General features: G+C 39.6%; 2 protein-coding genes across 13 annotated transcripts in view; one reads left to right on the forward strand and one right to left on the reverse strand.

Moving 5' to 3' along the window:
* abi1a (abl-interactor 1a) overlaps window positions 1–15,106 on the forward strand; it is a 107,852-nt gene extending 92,746 nt beyond the window's left edge. For 6 of the 12 annotated variants that reach the window (XM_041184637.1, XM_041184646.1, XM_041184639.1 and 3 more), the window contains 3 exons: window positions 8,659–8,745; window positions 10,388–10,573; window positions 13,517–15,106. In XM_041184637.1, the coding sequence (XP_041040571.1) occupies window positions 8,659–8,745; window positions 10,388–10,573; window positions 13,517–13,692 (449 nt within the window). In that variant the 3' untranslated portion in view covers window positions 13,693–15,106. The remainder of the gene's footprint in view (window positions 1–8,658; window positions 8,746–10,387; window positions 10,574–13,516) is intronic. The other 6 variants (XM_041184640.1, XM_041184647.1, XM_041184643.1 and 3 more) reach the window with 1 other exon arrangement.
* The window catches only part of pdss1 (prenyl (decaprenyl) diphosphate synthase, subunit 1), a 49,034-nt gene continuing 42,566 nt past the window's right edge, over window positions 15,011–21,478 (reverse strand). The window contains exon 11 of the mRNA XM_041184650.1: window positions 15,011–15,481. Within this exon, the coding sequence (XP_041040584.1) occupies window positions 15,341–15,481 (141 nt within the window). The 3' untranslated portion in view covers window positions 15,011–15,340. The remainder of the gene's footprint in view (window positions 15,482–21,478) is intronic.

Here is a 21,478-nt window from a genome sequence, read left to right on the forward strand (position 1 = left end):
TGATTCATCAGCTAAGGGGGGTGGTACGTGGTAATCAACAGGAGGTTTCCTTGCCCATGTTTGACCTAATGCCATGAATCTTGATGGGGTCCGAAGTCAACCTTGACTCCCAGGGCAACTCCCTCCCGAATGTATACCACTGTGCAGCAACCTCTGCTGGGATGGTGATGGTGGTGTCTGGGACATTGGCATGATTCTGTGACTGACTGCCAGGAGATTAGTAAGGAGGACTTGGCAGCGTCGACAGGGCTGATTCTGCCGTCATCGTTTCCAGTGCCTCTGTTAGTTCCATTCTTTTTTAGATTTTTTTTGTGGCTTGATACAACATCCGTAACAGTTTGAAGATGGTTCTACCTTCGGGGGTGTTTAAGAGTCAACCACATTGCTGTCGCTCTGGAGTCACATGTGGGCCAGACTCATAGCAATGGACAATGGCTTTTATTGAATTCAAATTTTACCATTTGCCATGATGGGATTTGAACCTGGGTCCCCAGAGCATTACTAGTCCTGTGACAATACCATTGTGCCACCACCTCTTCCCTCCCCGCCAACCCCGTGTTTGTTTCAAACTCCCGTATGTCAAACTTGAATTAGGATAATGAAATTGTGTAATACACAAAACCATCACTGAGCAGTTTGACAAGGCAACTTCTCCATTTGTAACTGTGAAAAGCTATTTTTGGACACGACCAAATTTTTTTTGCAGCCATCTAATTTGTTTTCAGCAAAGTTCACCATCTGCTTTTTTTAAAAAAAAGGTTGAGGAAAAATTGTAATAGCTGGAATTTTATACGAACACATATTGCACTTGGGTAAAGACAAACCAACAAAGCGATGGTCACCTGAATAGGGATTTGTGGTTCAGCTCCGATCACTATTCAGATAATTGAAACAACCACACTTGCATTTATATAGTACCATTTAACATAATAAAATACCCTAAGATGCATCCCAGGAGCATTATTAAAATTTGACATAGACATTGGATCATTTGATCTAATATTTCCTAAGCTTTGCCAGAGGTTGGTTTCAATGTATGTCTTAAAGGAGGAATTCCAGATCTCAGCATCTGTGGTTGAATGCATGGCTGTCAATGACAGAACGCCTAAAATAGAGGATGCAGATGAGGCCAGAATTGGAGGAGTTCCGATATCTGTGGGTTGTAGGACTACAGGATATAACATACATAGGAATGAGGCCATGGAGGGACTGAAACAAAGATGAATTTAAAATTGAGGCATTGCTTGGCCAGGAGCCACTGTAGGCTATTGAGCACTGGGTAATGATGTGAGTTAGGATATCTATGCAATCAGGAGCAGGAACACCGGTGGTTCACCCCAGTTAAATCCCCAGGTCCCACCATGGTTAAGATCAACTAACTAATCATCGAAAGGTAATCAGATCCAGGGGTTTCTGGCTGATAGAGCTTTGCTAATTTTTGCTAGGCTAGAGAATAAACCTTTTGCATAATTCTGACATTAAATAGGCTTCACTGGTGAAACACTACCCTTGGTATTTTTAAATCAAAGCAGATTAGAAGTCATTGGGAACATCACTGTCATTTAACCACAATGTAATAATTCACATGAAAAGAGTGGATGGTAATTTCATAGTTCCTGAAGAGGGGGTGAGAATTTAACTGAACTTTAAATTGGGATTTATTTGTCCTCATCCCTGCTTATTTTGTGGTTCTATGAAGACTTACTCAACATTACAGATTCTCTGAGTAGCAAAAGAGAATCTGCTGTAATGAAATGAAAATTCGGACTACTTCCCAAGATTTCAGCAAGAAAAAATTACCAGTCAATAAAAGATATTGCTGAGGTGAAGTAAAGTTTCATCTCTGCATCTTTGCTCTTTGGAACCAAAATGCTATCTTGCTATGATTATGGGGCAGTATTCTTATTCAAAATAAAGTCGAGTAATGCGAAGTGGTAAAATGAACTGGAATGTTTATAGTTCATGTGCAAGAGCAGTTTGTCTTTTTGATATACATTTATGCCAACCACGCTAGTCCTCAAAGGCACCTGCTGTCCATCTGTAATCATTTGAGGTGTGTGCCTCTTTTCAGATTTTACATGTATGGAAGACAGCATTAAAGGGGAACATGTCCTTAAGAATTCACTGCAGTTATGTTGGTCAAACTGATGTTTATTTACCCTTTAACTTGGCACGCAAGTTTTTAAAAATCTTTCTAAACATGAAGGAGCTAGTTGCTCAATGCTTTTGGTTAATTAGCTCAGGAAAGGCAGTGTTCTTATACCTTTTTTTATAGTTAGTGAAACTTGTACAAACAGACACCTACAAAATAAGTTACTGAGAAACCCGAAAGCCTGTTTGGTAAAAGAGAGAAATTCTGGAACCACAGACACTTTTGAACTATGGACAGCCTTCTGTTCACCAAACAGCTTAACACGGTACACAAAGTACTGGACACCCAGGTCAGTGCAAGTTGGCTGTATCTTTTGTGAAAAAAACAGCTTTTGTAAAATGGGGAACATTATCCAACATCCATAATGGCAGAAAAACCATACTTTTTGGGACTTAATGGTTGCACTGCATTATCCCAGAGGTAGAACTATCTGCAAGCTGTTATGGATATTAGCTTTTGTCAAATGGGCTGTTCTTCATCCATTATTTGCACAAAACCTGCTGCTGTGTTATGCTAACCAATTTCAGCAGCCTCCGCAATGAAGGAAAATGAATTCGAGCAGTGAGTGTTCTGTCATTTCCTGCCTCATTGCTGCTTCAGTATGCTTTTGCAGCATCTGCTGGCAGCTTCTCTCCCCTGACCCTGCTATCGTGTCTTCCTCTGTTTCTGATGGTGAATCTGCTTTGAGGAGCTTTGGATGAAGGTGGATAGCTATCTTGGGTCTTTGTCTCTGATTTGCAGAGCAGTGGGCAGGCCAATGATTGATTCCCAACTATCAGTAAGCCTTCCTGTAGACATTGCTGTTTAACCAGAAAATTGAAAATTCACTCTTGTATAATTGAAACACAGTTCATTACTGAAGTTGTACTCTACTCCAAGGGTGAGCGGTTTGATATGATGTGGGTATTTAGACTACAAAACATTTTATTTGTTCATGGGATGTGGATGTTGCTGGCTAGGCCAGCATTTCTTGCCCATCCACAATTGCCCTTGTTCAGAGGGTATGTAAGAGCCAATCACATTGCTGTGGGTCTGGAGTCACATGTAGGTCAGACCAGGTAAGGATGGCACATTTCCTTCCCTAAAGGATATTAGTAAACCAGATGGTGAAATTTGATCTCCCCCCCCCCTCCCCTAATAAAAACCTGGAATTAAAAGGATGATGACCACAAAACCATTGCTGATTGTCATAAAAACCCATCTGCTTTTTATTGCTGAAGTTATCTGTCATAGTGGGTTTTGAACCTGGGTCCCCAGAGCATTACCCTGGGTCTCTGAAATACTAGTCCAGTAACAATACCACTATGCCACCACCTCCCCGGAATAGTGCTGAATGCTGGTGTGTGAGGGAGGCATTCTTAACATTGTTGCAGTTAGGTGGTGATCATCTCAGTTAGTTCTTCAAGATTCCCAGGAAACTTTGCAGTGCACACAATGAATGTCATGAAAATAAGCATGTCTGCATTTCCTAATACAGTTCTGATACAGGTCCTAAATTGTCTGCAATTTACAGGTTTCACTGTATTTTAAAAATAGGCTTATACTTTGAATATCAGTGTTTTGCAAAAGTACCTTTTTAGATTTGTGACCCCTGTAACTTTGTGACTTCAAAATGCCAGGAGTGGTGTTGATGTTTGTATTTTTACTCAGCATTAACTTAACTGAATAAAAAGGAATTATTTTTGGCTGCATTTTCCCAAATCTCTTCACAGATTAAAAATGTGTACACCAGAACAATGAAGATCCTGTGTACAAAAAATGCAGTTCAAGGAGTTATGATGTTTGACCTTATTCAGGATATTCACTTGTCTAACCCTTTGTAGGAAATACTTTTTTAAAACTTCAAATGTAGTCCAATTGCTAAACATTTATTTCCCCCCCAATAATACTGACAATGTTATAAAGACCAATTCTATTAGAACTCTAAAACCCCTCATTGCCCATTATGGTTAAAAAGAAAACGAGATTAATCCCCTCCATCGGGTAATATGTCTCATAAAAGCGCAAACATTCCTTCTCCTTTTGCTGTGCTGCAACTACTCCATTCTATATGGCTGTTTCCCCCCCCCACTTTATTAAGTTGACAACGCACAGTTCTTCCATTAACTCAAAGCTTCAGAACTTTTCCTACTAATGTTTGGCCTTTTAAACCCACTTGGTTACTAAATACACTTCTTGCTTTACCTACTCTTGAGCTGGTTAGCACTATGGACCTTGGCCTTTCACATTGGCTTCTTAAAAGTACATTCATCTTGCCAGACCCAATATGGTAGTCACCCCATTTTAATAATTTTGTTGTTTTTCTTCTGTATTTTGAACTACTCCATCCCTTTGCATTTGAATTGTAATGCCCTCTGTTTGCTGAGAGTCCAAACCAATACTGCTGCTGAACTGTGCAGGGCACATTTTAAGCAATATTTTCTTTGTGCAGGGTTTCTTCCAGCATAGAGGAAAGTTCATGGGTTGGCGTACCCCTCACTTTTCTTGCCATCAAGCAAGAGAACCAACCCTGGTTCAATGAGGATTTTAGTAGAACATGCCAGGAGCAGCACCAGGTATAGTGAAAAGATGCCAACTTAGTGAAGCCACCTTGCTGGACTACATGCATGCTAGACTATGGAAGCAGCGTGCCATAGACAGCTAAATTATTCAGAATCAACAGATCAAATATAAGTTTTGCAATCCTGCCCCATCCAATCATGAGTGGGACAATGAAACAATAAACAGGAGAAGGAGGTTGCAGAAACATTTCCAGCCTTGTTGGAGCCCAACAAGTCAGTGCAAAAGACAAGGCTGAAGAATTTGAAACCATCTTCAGAAAGGAGAGCTGAGTGGATGACCCATCTGTCTCCTGAAGTTCCCAGCATCACATATGTTAGTCCTTGGTCAATTCAATTTGCTCCATGTTATATGAAAAAATTGCTGATACAGCAAAGCCTATGGACCCTGGTAAATCCTGGCTGCAGTACTGAAGGCTTGTATACAAGAACTAGCTATAACTTGGCTGTTCCAATACAGCTACAGCACAGAGGTGGTGAATGTTTAATGTGGATGAGGTGCAGATCAAACCGGCTGCTTTGTCCTGGATGGCATTGAGCTTCAGTGTTGCTGGAGCTGCACTCACCCAGGAATGGAGAGTATTCCATCACACTCCTGACTTGTGCCTTATAGATGCCAGGCTTTGGGGAGTCAGGCATATGGACACAGACTGCTTCTGAGGAGTTGTGAAAGGTGCTGAACATTGTGCCGTCATTAGCAAACAACTTCACTTCTGACCATATGATGGAGCGAAGGTCATTGATGAAACAGCTGAAGATGGTTGTGCCTAGGATGCTACTGAGGCACTCCTGAGATGCCCTGGGTTTATGATTGACCAACAGCCACGACCATCTTCCTTTCTGCTAGGTACAAGTCCAACCAGTGGAGTGTATTTTCCGATTCCACTGACTTCAGTTTTGCTAGGGCTCCTTGCCACATTCAGTCAAATGTTCCCTCAGATGTCAAGGGCATTTAGTCTCACCTTGCCTCTGGAATTTAGCCCATATATGCAGCAAGACCTGGACAACATTCGGGCTTGGGTTGATAAGGGGCAAGTCACTTTCATGCCCCTTAAATGCCAGGCATTGGTCATCTCCAACGAGAGAATCTAATTACCTCTTACATTCAATGGCATTACAACTATTGAATCCCCACCAACAACAACATCCTGGGGTCTAACATTGATCAGAAATTGAACTCGACCAGCCATATAAATACAAGCTAGAAGAACAGATGGGAGGCAGGGAATTCTGCGGCATGTAACTTGCCTGGCTGTCCAAAGCATGCCCATCTACAAGGGTCAAGTCAGGAGTGTGATTGCACACATCCAGAAAGGAGAGTATTCCGTGCCGGCAACACTCATGTTTGATGCCATCCAGGACAAAGCAGCTCGCTTGACCTACACCACATCCACATTAAACATTCATCCCCTCTGTCACTGGCACACTCTGGCTGCGGTGTGTACCATCTGTACAATGCATTGTAGCAACTTGCCAAGGCTCTTCCAGCAGCACCCTCTGAAGCACACCATCAACCACCTAGAAGGACAATGGCAGAAAATGCATGGGAATACCATCACTAGCAAATTCCCCTCCAAGCCCCACACCATCCTGGCTTGGAACTATGTTGCTGGTCCTTGATCGCCATAGGAACATGGGAACAGGAGTAGGCCATTCAGCCAGTTAAGTCTGATCTGCATTCAATTCCATCATGGCTGATTCTTTACCTCAGTGCAGGAAAGTGGGATTATCTCCATATCCTTTGATGTCATTAGCTTCCAGAAATCTTGCGCTTTCTGCACAATAGACAACCTGCCTATTCCTGATATTAGCCCAGTAAATCTTCTCTGAACTGCTAACGCATTTATGTCTCCTTTAAATAAGGAAACCATACGTACGCAGTACTCCAGATGTAGTCTCACCAGTGTCCTGTGCAACTGAAGCGTAAACTCCCTACTTTTGTATTCCGTTCCCCTCGCAATAAATTACAACATTCTATTAGCTGGTGGCATAGTGATATTGTTGCTGGACTTGGTATTCCAGAGACCTAGAGTAATGCTCTGCGGAACTGGGTTCAAATCCCACCATGGCAGATGGTAGAATTTGAATTCAATAGAAATCTGGAATTAAAAGTCTAATGCTGACATAAAACCATTGTTGATTGTCACAAAAACCCACCTGGTTCATTAACGTCCTTTAGGGAAGGCAATCTGATGCCTTTGCCTGGCCTACAGACCCACAGCAATGGTGGTTGAACCTTAAATGCCCTTTAAACAAGGGCACTTTGGAATGGCCTAGCCAGTGACGCCCACACCCCATGAACAAATAATTAAAAAAAACTAACCTTTTGTGATTCATGCACTCTGACACTCAGATCCCTCTGTCTCAGCTCTGCAATTAGGTAATAGCTTTTTCATTCTTCCTGCCAAAATGGACAATTTAACATTTGCTGGATCTTTGCCCACTCACTTAACCTATCTATGTCAATTTGTAGCCTCCTTATGCTTCCTTCACCACTTACTTTCCTACCTATCTTTGTGTCGTCAGCAAATTTAGCAATTAGGCCATCTGTCTCTTCATCCAGGTCATTTATATAAATTGTAAAAAGTTGAGATCCCAGCACTGAAAAAAAAGAAAAAAGACCCATTTACAGCTATTCTGTTTCCTGTTAGCTAGCCAATCTTCTGTCCATGCCAATATGTTATCCTCAACACCATGAGCTTTTATTTTCCGTGATAACCTTTGATGTGGCACCTTATCAAATGCCTTCTGGAAATCCAAGTACAGTACATCTACTGGTTCGCCTTTATCCACAGCACATGTGACTTCTTCGAAGAACTCCAATAAATTGGTTAAATATGATTTCCCTTTCACTAAACCATGTTGACTTTGCCTGATTGCCTTGAAATTTTCTAAGTGCCCTGCTATAACATCTTTAACAATAGCTTCTAAGGTTTTCCCTATGATAGATGTTAAGCTAACCGGCCTTTAGTTCCCTGCTTTCTGTCTCCCTTTTTTTGAATAAAGGAGTTACATCTTGAATATGCTCAATGATTGAACTTCCACAGCCCTCTGTGGTAGAAAATTCCAAAGATTCATCACCCTCTGGGTGAAGAAATTCCTCCTCATCTCAGTCTTAAATGACGTACCCCTTATCCTCAGATTATGCTCCTGGTTTTAGACTCAACAGCCAGGGGAAACATCACTGGATCAGAATTCCCTGACAGCAGGTGGACTGAAGTGGTTCAAGAATGTGGCTCACCACCACCTTATCAAGGGCAGTTTGGAATGGTAACAAATGCTGGCCTTGCCAGCAGCGCGCACATCCCATGAACAAGAAATCTGTACATCTTGGTATATCTGTTGTCCTCTCCTTCCATTCACCTGCCCCCACCCCCTTCTAAAATCTTCTTTGTATATTCTAGTTGAGTCCAATGCTTTAGTTTATTGGGCTGTTAGAATAATGTCTTTTTAAAATATATCTTGATTAATGGTCACAGCATTAGCAGGATAGCTCCTTATAACTGTTATACCCTTTAAATTTTTGGAACAGCTGTATTTGTCCTGGGGAAATGGAGCTTTTTCCTTTTTATGCTTTATATTTCATCTAAAATTTGTGATGGGTTAACTTGCATTCATAAATGTTGCTGCAGTGGAACCTTATCTGCTCTACTAAGATAAATGTTTGGCATTGGTCTTGTTTTGATTGTAGAAACCAAGTTGCTGTATGATATTTCCAATATAGCACTTGTAATGCTCTGTGATACTAAAACTCGATCTAGTATATGTAGTTCCTTAAAAGGTTTCTCAAACTTTTATTCCTATAATTAGAGGAATGAGGTTGCACTGCGTCATCGAGCAATTGTATGTTCTTGTTGTGACTCAACCCATGTGATTGACAGCTGCTTGTGTTTGCCTTTTCCTTTTATCCCTCACTGTGTTGTTCCAACGTGTCTGTGTATATGCCAGCATCCCTAGCTCCACCCCCTCCCCCTATGCCTCAACTGACTCCACAGATACCTCTCACAGGCTTCGTGGCCAGGGTGCAAGAAAACAGTAAGTTCTTATGGCTGAGTAGATGCATCCTTTTCTTTATCCACTTAAGGACAGAGAAGTCTGCATGATTGACATTTTCACATCCTTTAGATTTCTGTATTGCTGCTGTCCTTGTACAGTGCATCACCGGCTGTGTGCTTGTCTGTGTTGCTAAATGTGCAGTTGAAGGCACTGACTTTCATCACTTATTGACGTGCAATATTCAGTTCTTTGCATTTTAGTGTACTAGTTTAAGTCAGGTGTATTTTGGTTCAGAGTATCTTAGAACAAACATCATTTGCCTGTGTTTTTCTATCCTCAGTAATCTTAATTGGATTTTTCTATGCATAGTAATCAGATCAAAATCTATTTGCATGTGAAGCCCCAAGTGTAATATTATTTGATAAGTTTGGTATACAATTATTATTTAAAAAACCTGGTTGATTTAAGAAAACTACTTTCAGTGGTGGAAATTCAGGATGAAGTTCCAATTTTGGTTTATTTGCTTTATAAGTTTAATTCAATTAACTGGAGCCTGACTTTCAGGTGGACTGTTCTGCATATTGCATGGCTAACGAAGACCTTTAGTGGAAGCTGCTCCATTTGTCATTTTATGCATGTTTTAGGGTGAATTAATCTTCCTGTTCTTCATCTTGCTGTACAGTTTCTGCATTTGTACAACAAATGTTTTCTTTTAAGGTTTTATCTGTATAAAGTTGAGTGAAATGTGCCAGCCCCCTCAAGTATTAAAATCTAGGAATGCAAAGTTGCCACCTGCTGGATAGTGGTGTTTGTTCATAATGAATCTTGAACTTCATTCAAATGGTAAACTATTCATTTACTCATAGTAACATGCGGAATTCTACTTGAGCATGTTAGGAAAGATTTTTTGAATGCTGCAACATTTGGATGCAATTTGTCTGAAGATGCCCAGTCTGTCTTGGTGCACACAAATCCAAGATTTCCTATTTCCAATCCCTCCAGAAAAATTGTCAGCTTTCTTGCAAAAACAGAGATTTCAGGATTTCTCCAGGTATTTTTGGGACTTCTGTAAACGACAACTGTTAAATTTTCTGTACAGATTCAGAGATGCATTTCCTATAGTGAATACACAATGCAGTGGATTTTTAAGTTCAAGTACCTTTTTAGTTCGATTACAGATCTACATTTTTCTTGCTTTGAATTATCTAAATTGAGTTCTTCTGTATTGATGTGGATGAATCCAAAAATGTGTTGTAGTGAATTAATGGTTATAATCACGACTTTCAAAATGGATTAATATTTCATTGTGCATAGTTTTACTTTAATTCCTACAAGATAACTTGAAATTTAGGCAATCTCCAAACAAGATTTTTTGGTTTAACTGCACTATGCAATAAGATGCATCAAATTATTACCCCCCCCACCAATTGGGGAAATTTTTTTAGTATTTAACTGAGGCAGTTGGACATAAAAGGATCTTTGTGCAGATCTTCCATTTCATATAGAAATTATGACTAACTTGGCTCAGCATGGTCTGACACCTCTCAATATATTCTGCCTGTCTGCATGCTTTCTTTTAAAAGCCTACAATACAAAATGCATGTGAAATTAATTTTTGAATATTTGATTTAAAGTTGTCTTTAATATTTGATTATACTAATAAATTTGCAAACTATTACAGTTGCTGATAGTCCAACCCCACCACCACCACCACCACCAGATGATTTACCGATGTTTGATGAATCCCCACCTCCACCTCCCCCACCCCCTGTGGACTATGAAGATGAAGAAGCAGCAGTCGTGCAATACAATGACCCATATGCTGATTCAGACCCTCACTGGGCACCAAAGATTTATCTTGAAAAAGGTACGAGGTTGACTTCCTTTTGAGGAAGAAAAAAGATTCTATGTCTATCTGATTAACCCATTTAGACTGAAGTTGGGAGTAAATACATTTTTGATTCAAGGTTGCGAGGTTGAACTAAAAACTAAAATTTCTAAGGATTGATGCTCACGATTTGAGGGTTTTAGTTGTGACCCTTTCCTTTACATGGACAAGCTGCTCCATTTTTTCTGTGGGCCATCATTTGACAGTTTTCAGGGGCAATCAGATCAAGATTATCTAATGTGAGTAACGGTAGATTGTCATCTCACTAATCAGTGGAAATGCGCTCTGCAGGCACAAATTTAAGATCACGAATGAAAGTGTTTTTAAAAAAATGTCTAAAGTGTAATCAGAATATCAATTCCTTGATACAACTATTTTTAAAATTGAGGATGAACAAGGTGGCTTGTCAAGAAGACTTGCACTAAATAGCCTGTTGTGTACAGAGATTCGTTGGGCAGATCTTTGCCATTTTTGGCCTTGATAAACAGGATAATAGAATGGCTCCTAATGTTGAGTCTTCAATCTGCATTCCTCAAAAGGGTGGCTATTGCATTAAAAAGCTAGACCAGCAGCAGCATCATGGAAACATGAGGCTAGATTGGTATCTGGTCTTAAGAATTGCATCAGACCCGCTGCATCCTTGATGTAATGGAATCTTAGCTTAAAATGATGCATAAACCTGCTTTCAAACTACTCAATTAAGGGGTGGAGTTATAGATGACTTTGGGAGACTATTTGACAAGCAGAAAAGTGAAAGTTTTTTTCCTGTTATTTTGTGCAAGCTTTTTAGATTGAGGTATATGAACCTATCTTGCTATAAACATTGGGTCTGGCTCAAGTTGCTGTGGAACTTATACAGCATCCACCGCATTCCTTTTGTGTGTATGAAAATTTTGAATATATTTGATAAGGCACCACTTAATGTATGAAAATGAAGATAGTTGAAAGTTAGCTATGTAGGGGATAAGGGTAGGTGGGATATCCCAAAACCTTTGGTACTTTGTGCCTATTTATTCGAATGATTTGAAGAATATTGAAGCTCTGCTTTTAAGGGCCATGGCAAAATGCAAAAACGCAGAAATTGCAAGCTGATGTTGATTAGCAGAGTGGTCAAATAGAATATACAGTTTGATGCAGATAAATTAGAAGTACATTTTAGTAGGAAAAACATCTGGAATAATATCTAACTGGTCGGAGGAACAGAAATGTAGGGGTGCAGATAAATACTTAAAAGATGTGAGTTGAGATAAAATAACTGGAAAGGCTAATAGGATTGTTTAAAATAAAACATGGGACCATTGAATATAAAATGGAGTACTGTCTGCAGTTCTGTACCATTTCAGAACATTTCAGCCATTGAAAGGGTGCAACAAAGTTTCATAAGAATTATACCATAAATGAGGTGGTATTTCTGAAAGGATTGAATTTGAATTTCTTTGACTAAGCGACGATCAAAGGATCTGTAGTTTTCAGATGTAAACAGTAATTTTTTTTTGCTGGGTAGCAAACCAGGACTCTAGGAGAACAAAGGACTAAGTTAGGCTTTTGTCGTAAAGGATCGTTGAGACAAAAAATGCTTTGGCACAAATTGACACACAAGCCGTGACTATTAAAAAGGAACTGATTGGATTTTGTAAAGAAAGTAATTAAAAGAGCCAGGAAAGAAGTAAGAAAATAGAATTAGGGTGCATAGCTGTAGTTGAAGAAATGGCGCTGACATAAACATGATGGCTGATTGGCTTTCTGAAGTGTAATTTTAAAAATTCTATTAACTTAGAACACTGGCATCTTTTTGATGTAGATTTCAGTTTTTTGTAGGGTACTTCAGCTTCTGTATCCCATCTTCGCCCATATTTTAAAACATTTTATTTTTAGGTTTTCTCTTTGCTTAGATTTTTAGTTTTCTTTTGTTTGGAATTTTATGGGTTTGTCCTTGTCATCTCCTAAAATGGAAATTTGGTGAATCTAAAGTTCCAAGTCGGAAGTGGAACGAGGAGGAGTGAATCCACCTGCTAAACTTAGTCTGGAGCAATAGTCCTGTTGACTCTGCTCTACACAAATGAGACTTGGACTATGTGCCAAGAAACTTAATCATTTTTACTTGAGCTGCCTTTGAAGCTCACATGGCAGGATAAAATACCAGACACCCAAGCTGGCATGCTAAGCGCCCACATTGAGACAGTCACAACAGAGTAGGGCTGGTCATTTAGTCAGAATGCCTGATACCTCCCCAAAGCCAATTTTTATGGAGAGCTTGAGTTTGGGATGCGCTCTCATGGCTGTCAAAGAATTGCTCCAAGGACATGTGGGAGACTTAAGAGTTTTTGTATCAACTTCAAGTCCTGAGAGAAGCTCGCTCAGGATCGCTGCAACTAAATAAAACACATATCAGAGCCAGAGAGAAAATGCAAGAATAGGACTTTGAGGCAGCAACTCATCCAAAACTCAATTATCTGTGATGCCCTGTCCTATTTGAAGAAGAATCTTCTGGGTGCAGATTGGCCTTAACAGTCACCCATTGGCCCTTTACCAAACACTCTAGATGATGAACACTGTCCTCTTTGCCTTAAAGGATGAAGTAGTAGTCAAGTCACAGTTGTTACTATCTTAGTTTGTACTATGGATGCTATAAGCAATTGAATATGCATTTGCATGTTAATTCTGCATTTAGCTCAAGGATTTATTTGTTGTCTTTTAACAGCTCATTTTAGCTGTAAACAGATGAGTCTATTACCAAAGCAGTTACAAATCTAGCTTTCTGAATTTGCTTGGGCAGATTCATATTTTTGTAGTATTGTACTGACAATGGCTTTTAAACCTGTTCCATCAATTTTAATAAATTATGCTATTGGATTTAAGATTATTGGTGGTTTCATAAAGACATTGAATAACTCCCCCTCCTTGCTGTGCTTGCTTTTTCAGTTGTGGCAATATATGACTACTCAAAGGATAAAGATGATGAGTTGTCCTTCATGGAGGGTTCAATCATTTATGTGATAAAGAAGAATGATGATGGCTGGTATGAAGGGGTCATCAATGGAATTACTGGTTTGTTTCCTGGAAATTATGTGGAACCCATCATGCACTATGCAGATTGAATCAAACAAATGGCATCTTCAAGCTCTCTTTAATCATTGGCCAGTCTAAGCATTTTGGGGGTGTCGGTTAATTGGGGGAGGATTTATAGGTTTTTCAAGGGTGCCATTACTTTGGAGTCCACCACGGAAACTGACACAGACTGAAAATACAACGAAGTTCAGACTGGCACAATAAAAGGTGAAAGTGCAAGTGCTGGTCAAATTTTTTTAAGACTTATGGTCATTCCTAAAATGCAACTAGTGCTTGTTGATAGCATGCATAAAAATACACAAATTTATGTATTGTAGCCAATCCATTTTTAACCTAAAATGCTTCCAATATGTTGTAATTTTCAGTTAATCTGTGAGTACTCACTGACTTGTAATCTCATGAACAGTCACATGAGTCTATAAAGAACATTTGTGGATGAGGCTTGGGTGTCTTCTAATCAAAGTACATGTTGTTGATTTGTACTTAACAGGTTAAACATTTTATATGGATAAAATTTACATAATGAGAAATCATCTGTAGTCACAAAGTGAACCAAAGTGTAGTCTGCTATGTTGTCAGTTCATTTGTACAGTGGAAATTGTCTGAATCATTGGCTTTGTAGTCTTGGTAAATTTTATTAAATTTACTAACCTTTAGAATATTAATCCAGCTAACACCTTATTTTTTAGCTATGTTCTAAAATAGATACAGACAATTCTACTGTACAAAGTCAGTTTCTAGAACCAATTTTGCTTTCAAATACATCTTGTGGCTCAGGCCTGATCAATTATGCTTTTCTATTTGCTTTGGAAGACAAAAGTATCATTTGTTTCAAGGGGTTATTACTAAATTCGTTATAATAAATGTATTTAAAAACAGCAATTTCAGGCTCAAAAGGCCCCAATCTCCATTAAAATCAGTGTTCAGCTGTGTTTCTCCTTTCTTCAGTTTAATTGTTCTTTGCAATTCATGCTTCCAAGTGTTGAAGCTAATAAGAAACCAAGAATCTATCCTATATTGTAAATTGATTTGATATTAAAATAGAGCAGAAATGTCTATCTTGTCCCGGTACTAAAGGGGATAAGGAAGGCAAAAAATGCAGTGTCCTGTTGGAGGATTATGAAACTTATTGCACCACATTTTTCTAATCTTGTTCTAGAAGCAGTGCTCTAATCTGATTTAGCAAAATTATGTACGAGTAAAATGGCAGTTAAAGTTGCTTTAAAAAGATGTCCACTTTGAAGAGACAAATGGGGGCCATACTTTATGTAATATGATGGTTTTCTTATTAACTTCTGCCTTATGATTGTAAGAAGCTTTAACATTGTGACTTCATTTTCTTCAACCTTTAAAATTGAAAATGCATTCCTTTAATTTGTATATAACCTGTTACAATTGTATGTACAGCCTTTTATAATAAATCACTCAGTATATAAAAAGTTACTTCACATGGACACCTAATCAAGATTTTTTTTATAAATGGAGTTGTACAATGGTCAAGTAAGGCCAAGATCTAATATATTACCTTAATATAGGCTATTTTTTTTACATGGTTAGCCCAAAATGTAAACAAAATTCCCACTGATGTCTTGTCTCTCAACTTGGAATTCTTGATACTGGTTGAATGTAGTTTGTTTGCAGTCTTAATAGTTGCCTTAAGTGTGGAAAACTTTACTCTCACTTGTTCCGAGTTAATACAATTTCTGCAAGTTGAATTAAGGCATCTCTTTCTGGTGAAGGATGTAGCATAGAGATCTGTCGAATGGCTTCCTGACAGTACTGATGTGCCAGATAGCATGTTTGTTGAACACCGTCACTCTAAATGAAAACATAACCTGGTAAGAGCAGTGATCAACTTCATAAGTTAACACTTATGATCAATCTGATTTATGTCTTTATATCTAGTAATTACAGAACTCAAGCAGAATATGGTAGCTTGACCAACCTTCCACTGAAAAATAGTCAATTAAAAAAAAAAGTAAACTTTTCACATGCAGTTTCCTTCAGACTCAGGTGATACTAGGAGCCTGTGTCTGAGCAGGAGTGGGCTGGATTGAATTGTTTCCTACTTCATAACCCTACTAGTCAAAGTTTAAAGGAATCTATTCAAGTTGGTGTGAAGTAGCCCTAAATTTATATATCACATCCTTAGCAAACTTCAGTTTATGGCTTCAGTTTGTGGTTCTTGAGGCTGAATTTAATATTATGCCTTTTCGACTTAAAACCAAGCTAATCAGTTCAGCTCTAACAAATCCTTGCTCCTACTATTTGGGGCTGGACACTCTGAAACCTGGCCCTCATAGGCTTGTCTTGTACTCTATCTATCAGAGCCCTTGAAGACACAGGCTACAAATCCCCTGTAAAAGACACACTTTGAAGAATTACCACCTTGCTAAACTGGACATGCTCCTGTTGACCCCACCTATCACTCAACCTGTAACCTCATTAACAATGTTTGGTTTCTGCTAGAACCACTTGCCTTGTATAGGTGCTGGTGTAACATTCAAAGCTGAACACTATCCAGAACTTGATCAAATCCACTGGTCTTTATCACCAACATTAATGGTTGTAGTATATATAATTACAGAATGTGAAGGACAGTGACTGAGCACTTTGGTTCATTTGTCAGAAAGCCAGCAAGAATGTGAAAGGTAAGTCATGTCTAATGAACCTAGTTGAATTTAGGAGGTAAATTTCAGGAAAGGGAGGGTCTGTCATTTTATGTGGTCAGCCAGAAGGCATTTGAGGTTGCACAAGAGACTGCTGGGTAAACTCAACACAATTGGAGACAACCTATAGACTGGGTGAAGGTAGGGATAATGGATATGCAGTGTCAGTACGTGACTAGATTTCTCTTCCATCCACATCTAATGGGGCCCCAGCTTATAACTATATAAATAACTTGAAGTGAGAGCAGCAGATCCAAGTTTGGATAGAAATTACTCAAAGCCGATGAATAGATACAAAATATTGGCCTTTATCGCAAGGGTGTCCTAATACAAAGGGGAAGAAAATAATTATATAAAGCTCAGTTAGATCCCATTTAGAGCACTGTGTTCAGATCTGGGAATTGCACCTTAAGTGCCAGAATTGGCATCAGAAATGTAGCACAGATTCATCAAAATGATACTGGAACTAAGTTAAAATTGAGGCCAGAGTGTTGAAGATTTTAAAAGATGAACTAATTTAAGAATATAACTAGGAGCAGGAGTAGGCAATTCAGCCCCTCGAGCCTGCCTCACCATTCAATACGATCATGGCTGATCTCATTTTGGCCTCAACTCCAATTTCCCGCCCTCTCCCCATAACCTTTCAACCCGTTACTAATTAAAAATCTGTCTATCTCCTCAAATTTATTCAGTGTCCCAGCATCCACTGCACTCTGAGGTAATGAATTCCACAGATTCATGACCCTTTGAGAAAAGTAATTCCTCCTTATCTCTGATTTAAATCTACCGCCCCTTAGCCTAAACTATGGCCTCTCATTCTAAAATGCCCCACAGGGGGAAACATCTGCTCCACATCTACTTTGTCTATCCCCTTCAGCATCTTAGATCTCCTTTCATCCTTCTAAACTCTAGCAAGTATAGGCCTAAACTGCTCAATCTCTCATAAGACAAGCCCTGCATCTCCGGAATCAATCTAGTGAACCTCCTCTGAACTGTCTCCAGTGCAACTACATCCTTCCTCAAGTAAAGGGACCAAAACTGTGCACAGTACTCCAGGTGTGGTCTCACCAATGCCTTGTACAGTTGCAACAACACTTTCCTATTTTTTATACTCTCTTCCTTTCACAATAAATGCCAAAATTCCATTTGCCTTCCTTATTACCTGCTTTCTAATTGAGGTGTTTGATTAAAGGATTTGATAGGGCAGAGAGACTTTGGGATTATCTAGAACAGCTAAGCTTTAAGGGTGATGGCTAGAAGCTGGGTAGTGGAAATCTAGAACTAACCCTACCCTCAAATTAAGCCCAGGGCCAACTGAAAATTAAGAGATTTGTTAGGGTAGAGTATTAAAGGTTATGGAATAAAGGCTGTAGGGTGATGCCTTTTTGTACTGGAGAGAAACCGATTATCACAAATCACTCACTTCATGGAATCTCAATGGCACTGGAGGACGTTTTTGTCTATTGTGTCTGTTCCGGCTCTCCAAATGAGCATTATGACCTAGTGCCATTGCCCTGCCTTTTCCCCGTACATTGTTTCTATTCAAATAATCATCAAATGCCCCAATTGAATCTGCCTCCACCACACTTCCAAGCTGTGAATTCCAGACCCAAACCACTTATTGTGAAAGTTTTTCCTCGCATCACATTTACTACTTTTGCAAATCACTTTAAATCTGTCCCCACTTGTTCTTGATCCTTTTGGAGTGGGAACATCTCTATCTACTCTGTCCAGCCCCTCATGATTTTGAAATCTCTATCAAATCTTCTCTCAGCCTTCTCTCCAATCTATCTTCGTAACTGAAGTTTCTCATCCCTGGGACAGTTCTTGTAAGCCTCTTCACTCTCTCCGATGCATTCACATTCTTCTTATAATATGGCGCCCAGAAGTGTACACCATACTCCAGCTGAGGTCTTACATAAATTCAGCATAACCTCCTTGCTCTTCTACACCCTTCCCCTATTAATAAAGCCCAGGACACTATATGGCTTATTAACTGTTCTCTCCACCTGTCCTGCTGCCTTCAATGATCCATGCAAATATACACCCAAGTCTTTCTGCTCCTGCACTCTCTTCAAAATTTCACCCCTTTTTTATATTCTATGTTCTTCCTACCAAAATGCATCATCTCACTCTCCGCATTGAACTTCATCTGCCACTTGTCCACGTCATTTTTAAGTTCTATACTGTCGTTCTCGCAGCTACAATATTCCCAAGCTTCATATCAACAAACTTTGAATTTATCCCCTGCACACCAAGATCTAGATTGTTAACACATCAAGAAAAGCAAGGGTCCCAAAACTGACCTCTGGGGAGCTCCACTACAAACTTTCTTCCAGCCTGAAAAATATCCATTGACCATTACTCTGCTTCCTATTTTTCAGCTAATTTTTTATCCACATTGCTACTGTCCCTTCTATTCCATGAGTGTAATTTCAAGTCTGTTGTGTGGCACTGTATCAAATGCCTTTTGAAAGTCCATCAACAGCATTACCCTCATCACCCCTCTGTGTTTAACTAACTTGGAGTTTTTTGAAGAGTTAACAATTTTCCCTTCAGAAATCCATGCTGGCTCTTTATTAACCCATATTTTTCCATGTGACTAATTCTATCCCAAATAATTGTTTCTAGAATCCTGCCCACCACTGAAGTTAAACTGACTGGCCTGTAATTGCTGGCCTTATCTTTACAACCTTTTTTGAAGGAGGGGTAATGTTTGCAATTCTCCGTTTCTCTTGTACTTCCCAAGTCTAGGAAGACCGAAATTATGGCCAGTGCCCCTGTAATTTCTACTTTCACTTGCTTCAATATCCTTGGATGCATCTCATCCGTTCCCGGTGCCTTGTCAACTTTAAGTAGTGACAGTTTCCTCATCTACCTCCTTGGTAAAGACAGATGCAAAGTATTCATTTAATACCTCAGCCATGGTCCTTTTGTCCGTGTGTAAATTCCCTTTTAGGTCCCTAATCGGCCCTACTCCTTTTACCACCCTTTTACTATTTATATGCCTATAGAAGACTTTGGGTGGCCCTTTACGTTGGCTGCCAGTCTTTTCTCAAACACTCTTCGTTTCTTTAATATGCTTTTTCACCTCCCCTCGGAACCTTCTGTATTCCTTTGTTCAATTGTATTTTCTGTCATAAGCACACTTTTTCTTAATTTCTATCTCCTTTATCATCCATGGAGCTCTGGATTTGTTTGCCCTACCTTCCCCATTCAATGGAATATACCTTGACTGTGCCCAAACCAATTCTTTTTTGAAGGTGGCCCATTGTTCAGCTAGTTTTTCCTGCCAATCTATTCCAGTCTATTCGGCCCAACTCTGTTCTCGTCCCATTGAAATTGTCTCTCGTCGAGTTAATTATTCTTACTCCCTGGATTGCCTATCCTCCTTTATCATAAAACATACAATGATCACTGTCCCCTAAATGTTCCCCCACTGACACTTGATCTAATTGGCCCACCTCATTTCCAAGAACCCAGGTCCAAAAGTGTCTTGTGTGATTAGACACTGTTGTAGAAAATTTTCCTGAACACAATCTAGGAACTCTCCACCCTTTACGCTACTACTATCCCAGTCTACAGTATTCAGGCAATTAAAGTCACCCATTATAACTACTCTACAATGCTTGCACATCTCTCTAATTTCCCTGCAGATTTGTTCTTCTATGTCCTTCTCATTATTTGGCAGTCTATAGACTACACCTAGCAATGTAATTGCACCCTTTTTTTTGTTCATTAGTTATAGCCAAATTGGTTCTGTCCTTGAACCCTTTGGGACATCCTCTTTCTACAGCACACTCATTCACCAATACTGCCACCCTTCCTCCTTTACTTACTTTCCTATCTTTGCTGAACACCTTATACCCAGGAATACTCAACACCCAGTTCTGCCCTTCCTTGAGCCAGGTCTGTTAACACCACATCATATTTCCACATTGCAATTTGCGCCTGTAACACCCCAATCTAATTTACCAATCTCTGTGCATTCAGATACATGCATAGTAACCCTGATTTAGATTATTTTCTCCCTCACCCTGACTATTTATTAACACTAGTATAGAGAAAAGTAGTTATTTGTCCCTCCCAGTATTTTGTGCACCCTGGTATTCTATTTTCTCTTGATTCCCACACCCCTGCTGAGTTAGTTTAAAGCCCTCCCAACAGCACTAGCAAAACACCCCACAAGGAACAGTCCCAGCTCTGTTCAGGTGCAATCCCCCACCCAGAGAGAGTCCCAGTGTCCCAGGAATCCAAAGCCCTCCCTCCTGCACTATCTTTCCATCCACACATTTTGTATGCCTTCCCTCTTATTTCTATACTCACTGGCACATGGTACTGGGAGGAATCTGGAGATTACACCCTTTTGAGGTCCTGCTTGCTAATTTTCTACCTAGCTCCCTAAATTCTGATTGCAGGACCACATCCTTCTTCCTAATTAAATCACTCCTGCATTACCTACCCATTTCTTTTGGACTGCCTAGTGGTCACCCATTCCCTCTGTCTCCAGGCCCCTAAGCTGCGGTGTGACCACCTCAATGTGCTATCCATGTAGTTCTCGGCCTCGCGGATGTGCCAATTCTAGCCGCTGCGAACTCAAACGCGGAGCTCAAGTTTCTACAGCTGACAGCATTTCTTGCATGTGTTTGTCTAGGACACCGGTAACGTTCATGACTGCATTCCACTCGCTTGAGCTGCCCTGCCATGTCTTAACTCTATTTCCCTTACATTAATTTTATTCTACTTTGGATTATTTATATTAACCCTAAATTTCCCTTTTTCCTGCCACTTCAGTTGAATCCAAGGACAGTAACTTGTTTAAAAATCTTACTTTAATTTTGGGTTTGGTTTTCTAGGACATAACTAGCTTATTGTACAATTTACATTACACATCAACACAAATGATCAAATTAAAGTACCCCCAAAGTAGCTAGGTAACAGTGAAGACTTTAACAGCAAAACTTTGAAACCTGGGATGAGACATTGAGTTGCACAATAGAAGGTGTTTAACATTGTTTTGGGTAATTGGTGCTTGCGACGAGGTTCTGTACTAAATCATGCATCTTTGTGGACATCCTAGACATGAATTCATGAGCTTTCTTTATTCTACCCAAGCTAAAAACTGGGTACCCTTTTCTCTTTCTTG

This window comes from Carcharodon carcharias, chromosome 3 (genome assembly GCF_017639515.1).
Source record: "Carcharodon carcharias isolate sCarCar2 chromosome 3, sCarCar2.pri, whole genome shotgun sequence".
Classification (NCBI taxonomy): domain Eukaryota; kingdom Metazoa; phylum Chordata; class Chondrichthyes; order Lamniformes; family Lamnidae; genus Carcharodon; species Carcharodon carcharias.